The sequence below is a fragment of the Carassius gibelio genome, chromosome B16 (assembly GCF_023724105.1).
Source record: "Carassius gibelio isolate Cgi1373 ecotype wild population from Czech Republic chromosome B16, carGib1.2-hapl.c, whole genome shotgun sequence".
NCBI lineage: Eukaryota > Metazoa > Chordata > Actinopteri > Cypriniformes > Cyprinidae > Carassius > Carassius gibelio.
In genome coordinates, this window is record NC_068411.1 from 27,367,592 (window position 1) to 27,373,107 (window position 5,516).

The following is a 5,516-nucleotide window of genomic DNA, read 5'->3' on the forward strand; positions in this document are numbered from 1 at the left end:
AAAAGTATTCTTCTATCTAAACGAACATGGCAGCAATGTTGTATCTGAATAAACCATAAGACTTCTTTGAACAGATAAGACCAAAGTGGAGATGTGTGGCCATAATGCACAGCTGCACGTTTGGTGGAAACCTAACAAGCATATCAGCACAGAAACCTCATATCAAAAAGTCACACGTTCTGGTGGAGGGCAGATGATTTTGGCTTGTTTATAGCCACGGGACCTGGGCACCTCACAGTCATTGAGTCAATCATGAACTGTATAACAAAGTATTCTAGAGCTAAAGCTCGGGCAAGATTTGGTGATGCAACAGGACAATGATCCCTGTTGATCCCAGCAAATTTTCAACAGAATGGCTGAAAAGAAAATAATCAAGGTTCTGTGATAGCAAAAAAAAACAAACAAAAAAAAAAAAACCTGGAGCATCGTTGTAAAGAAGAGTGGGCCAAAATTCTTCCAGAACGATATTTGAGAGACTGCTACAGAAGTCATACAGAAAATGATTAAAAGTGGATCTACAGGAAGCTGAATCATAGGGTGTCCTAACTTTGTCACGCACAGCTTTTCCATCTTGGCTTTATTTTTGTTAATCAAACGACACAGTGTGATTGTTAGGATTATGGACCTGTTTTGGTGTTTCCCTTGCACATGTGCTCTGTGACCTAGTTTTCCCTCATGTTTCATTTTGTCAATTAATTTAGGTGTGTCCCATTAATTACCCTTGTTTAGTTCTGTATTTAAAGTGTTGTCTGTCCCTTGGTTCCTTTGTCCAGTGTTTTCTTTTCTAGTGCTATGTGTTTGTTCATGCCTGCATTGTTAACATGGTAGTGGATTATTAAAGACTGTTATTTGTGAAACTCCTATCTATCCATATATAATTTGCACAGCTACACAATATATTTAACATAAGCAAAAGATCAGAAGAACACATTTAAACATTTTATATAAGTTTATTTAAACGTACAACAATGATAAATTGTTAAAGTAACATTTAAAACACAGAAAAATTAATACAGAAAACATCCTTTTGTCATGGTTGTCACAACCATGTTAACTCTAACAGCCTTTATCTAGCAGACAAAATCACAATCTGGCTGATGATGATCAATACAATGACAACGAGGCCAATACCAAGGCCGAGGTGATTCAGGGTGAGCGCCGTTTTGGAGTTCTTCTCTGCTAATTCTCGCTGTCCTGCGAAGTTGGCATCTCGAGTCTGTGAAAACAATATTAAACATAATGTCAATCATTTCTGTTCTCATTTCTTTGAGCCAGTGGCAGCTGGAGAAGTTTTGAAATTAAGGTGTAAACTTCACTCTTTGCGAATGGATTTTCGTAGTTCTACATTTAATGCTCTATTTACGTTAACTGGAAGTAGTACACTGAATGAAAATTTGTTTTCTCTTCCAAAAATACTCCTTCTGGTTTGTCACAAGTTTCGGAATGTTTTTTCGAGTATGGGTCTGTGTGACGTTAGATGGAGCGGAATTTCCTTATATGGGTCCTGAGGGCACTTCTGCCAGAAGAGCGCGCGCTCCCGTATAGCACAGCACTGAGAGCACAACAGACGTTCACTGATCAGAGAGAGAGCGTCGCGAAATGTCACAAAAGGAGTGTGTTTTTGGTTGCCAGGGCAAGACAACCCTGCACAGATTACCAAAGAAAAAACAGCATTAAGGGACCAGTGGATGGAGTTTATTTTTACAGAGCATCAACGGAGTTGTGCAAGTGTTTGTGTTTGTTCCCTGCATTTCGAAGATGCTTGTTTTACAAACAAGGCCCAGTTTGACGCCGGATTTGCGTATCGTTTATTTCTTAAGGATGATGCATTCCCAACGAAAAAGGGTCACAATAGTGTGTTGGAACCGCAGGCGGTGAGTAAAACTGCTTAAAATATCTCTGCCTCCTTGTTAGTGCGTCCGCCTCCCATCGGAGACCCGGGTTCGAGCCCCGCTCGGAGCGAGTCGTTGCTGCTGCTGCTTTCGTTCAGTTTCAGCCTCTGGATCTGATTCTGGATCATAAATAAACGGCTGAATCTGACTGTTAGCCATGGTTTGTTTTGGATGATGTTTTTTTCCTCAAGGTAATGTCAGCTTCCAAACGCTCTCAACGCAAAAGCCTTACTGGTGCTCGTGATTCTTTAGCTCCGCCCACACGTCACGCCTCCAGGTGCTCGTGTTTTTCCGGGAAAAATCGGGACAGACTATCTTTCTCTTATGAATATAATAAAACTAAAGACTTTTTGAAATTATGAAGGATGCAGTACTACTCTATAGGTACTCAAGATTAAAAGGATATTGAGTGAAAACGAGCATTTCACCCCCCCTTTAAGTTAATTTTTCATGTGTAATTTACTGGAGTTGCTTTATTTTTAGTAACTTTCACTTTTAACTCACTACATTAAAATTTTAGTACATTAAAATGCATAACATTTTCCTTTTTACTCTACTACATTTCCTAAATCTTACCGTTACTCCTTATAATATATCACGTGCTCCGAGACACAGAAGCAGTGTCTAATTCAAGAACAAACTGATTATTTTCAATGTAAAAAAAAAAGCCTGAATTTTAAGTTAAAATGTTTTTTTTTTCTTTTTTTGGCAGAAACAGGCTTCCAAATGTAAGACAAAGGATTAAGCATGACATTTTAAGTACAATGACTGAAATTGTATTTACTTAAATACAATATTCAGTTATTGAGCAAATTAGTTGTTTCTGCAAGCTAATTTTGTTTTGCAAAGATACTACCTGTTACTAATGATCTTTCTCTTGGTTTTTGGTTAATGAAACAGTAGCCTACATGTGTACTGATTTTTTTTTTACTGTATTGCAGATATTACTTATAGTAATGTTGCTTATTATATTAATGTTGCTGATTCACAAAGAAGCACCGCTTAGTCAATGATCTCTTGCTAAATATTTTTGCTGAGGATGAAATCCTATAACTGCCCCTGTGTGTAACCTTTACTTGAAAACATGCTGTTAAATTTACAAGCACTTTTTAAGGCAACAAAAAATAATTTTCCTTGTTTTAATTTTAGTGAAATACAACAGTTCAGTACAACAAGAAAAAGTACTTATAAAATTATATATATATAAAGATTTCCCCTCTTAACTCTGTTGCATGTTTAGGGAGTTTTTTTTTTTGAGTGCCACACCTTTACTTACAGAAAAAAAAAAAAAAAAAAAAAACCTGGAACAAAACAACGCCCACATTACACTAACTTGATCAGTCACAGGGAAGCTACATGAAAGATCTTGTGGTTTCTGTAATGCCTAAATATATATATACAGCGTAATCTTTAACAAGCCTTTGACCTATTTGGTAGTCAACTATATCTATTTTTATGTAGTTATGAAAGTACTTGTTCACTAGAATTATTTGGGCAGTGAATCACTCATCACGCATGTGTGGGATCAATGAAGGGGATTATTTTTAAAGGCAGGATAGTTTCAGATAATATATCAACCGCATAGAAACACTTTGATGAGTGAATTGCATACCTATTATTGATAATAAGCAGTGACACTTTACTTTTGGTGTGGGGGGGGGGGGCTTTGGGGGGGCATAAGACTGACATGACATGTTTTTATTTTTTATGCATGTTTATGACAGCTGTCATTCACTTAGTTATGTCATTTTTCATGCAAAGATGGCATTGTTTGACCTAGCCCTAACCCTAATCCATAACAAAGAGATTTCAAACAATATTATCTTTGCATTAAAAATGACATAACTGAGTGCATGACAGCTGTCAAAAACATGTATAAAACCTCCTTCATATTGATGTCATGATTATGAAGGTGTCATGTCAGTTTTATTCACATACCTTCAAGTAAAGTGTAACCTAATAAACTATTAATCAACAGAAAAAAGGCCAAAGAGCCATACAACTGATTAAAGAAAAAGATATACTTACAGAGATGGAGTAAATCAGTGCAGCAATGCCCAGAGGTAAGCAGCAGCACAGCATGGTGAAGATGGAATAGGCCAGGTAATCTGGCACTGGATTGGCCAGTGGAGCGGCGGTCACAAAAACAGCAGGCTGTACAGTGACCACAGGCTGTCCTGGATATGGCCCCTGGGTGTACGGGCCCTGGGGGACCGGCTGGTTCAGAAAGGTGGGAGGATATACAGCAGGATTGTGCTGGTATGCTGGTGGTGGCGCTTCTGGCATCCCTGATTTCTCAGATGAATTTGAAGACCCTGGAGGCTGATTGATAGAGTGGCTGGGATCCATTTTTTCTGGTTATTGTTTTTTCCTTTGCCTTGTAATCTGCAGCAAAGTATGTAATACTGTACTCTGGTTCAGTCTTTTATGTGGTGATGAAAGTAGCCAGCGAATGGGAGCTGAGTTGTAGGTTGTTGGGGAGGAGTAACAAACACTTTTCCACTATTTCCTTTAAATTCTGTGACTGCAGGCACCATCTTTTTAGTTATACGTTTACTCTGATGAAATAAGAGGATTATTTCACCACACCCGAACATTGTTCTGCGACATTTTCACAATGAATCTTCCTCTTTTTAATCTTTTTCCTCATTCCCCTGTTAGCACTGCCTTAAATTTTTTCATTGCAACGTTGGTTATAAACTCAACCTTCCCGTATTTTAGAAGAGAAAAGCTCCTAATTAAATGAGAAACAACTTCTTTAATGATTTTTTTTTTTACAATTTATGTTCATTTACATTTTATGTTCGTTTAGCAAATAAAGGGGATTTATAATTAAAACATTGAAGAAATATAGTATGATTATTCGTAAAAAAAAATAGTAGTATTATGTTCATCTGCTGAACAATAGTAATGTATTTCTGCCAAAATTGTACTTGATTACAGTACAATTTTTGAGTATCTGCACTTTATTAAAGTACTATTTTTCTTCATTACATTTAAAAGAAAAAATCTTTCCCCATCTCTGTTATGCTAATTCCAGCATACAGACCACTTCTGAAACTCGCCAAATTGGTAAAAAAAAAAAAAACGAATCACAATTTGGACTACCTGAACACTACAGGACTGCTTTCATTGCACGGACTGAAACCTGTTTGAAGAGGCAGCCACCTACAACAACCCCACAGACCTGCAGGAGTACACTGAAACTATGAGTGCATATATCAAAAAGTGTATTAATGATGTTTCAAATCAGAAGCCATGGATGACAGCAGAGGTTTCTGGGCTGCTAAAGACACATGTAGCGGAATGACAATACAGCTCAACTTGAACTTGAAGTTGATCATGCCACTTGAACTTAAGCAACAGCAATCTGTGACAACACAATAAAGATATCTTGTAACTGTTAAAAACATCTGTTTTGGTTCTGTGAGTACTAAACGAAGTTCTCATTTACACAAGTTTACGTTAAAAACACACGAGTTACAAAAAAAGTAGAGTATGTCTGTGAAGGTAAACAGTTGAGAAATAAATTGTATGTTTATTTTAGATCTGTGTGGCAGCAGCAATATACAGTTAATAAATCAATAAATGCACTGCTCTCTTGTCTCCACTGAGGCTGGGACT

The 5,516-nt window shown here is 37.2% G+C and overlaps 1 protein-coding gene across 1 annotated transcript; it reads right to left on the bottom strand.

Moving 5' to 3' along the window:
* Positions 1-930: 930 nt before the first annotated feature.
* Positions 931-4,343, bottom strand: LOC127974654 (synapse differentiation-inducing gene protein 1-like). Its single transcript, XM_052578090.1, has 2 exons — positions 3,921-4,343; positions 931-1,216 (listed from the first exon to the last, which is right to left on the bottom strand). The coding sequence occupies exons 1-2, from the start codon at positions 4,239-4,241 to the stop codon at positions 1,067-1,069; spliced, it is 471 nt and encodes a 156-aa protein (XP_052434050.1). The 5' UTR covers positions 4,242-4,343; the 3' UTR covers positions 931-1,066.
* Between the last annotated feature and the right edge of the window lie 1,173 nt (positions 4,344-5,516).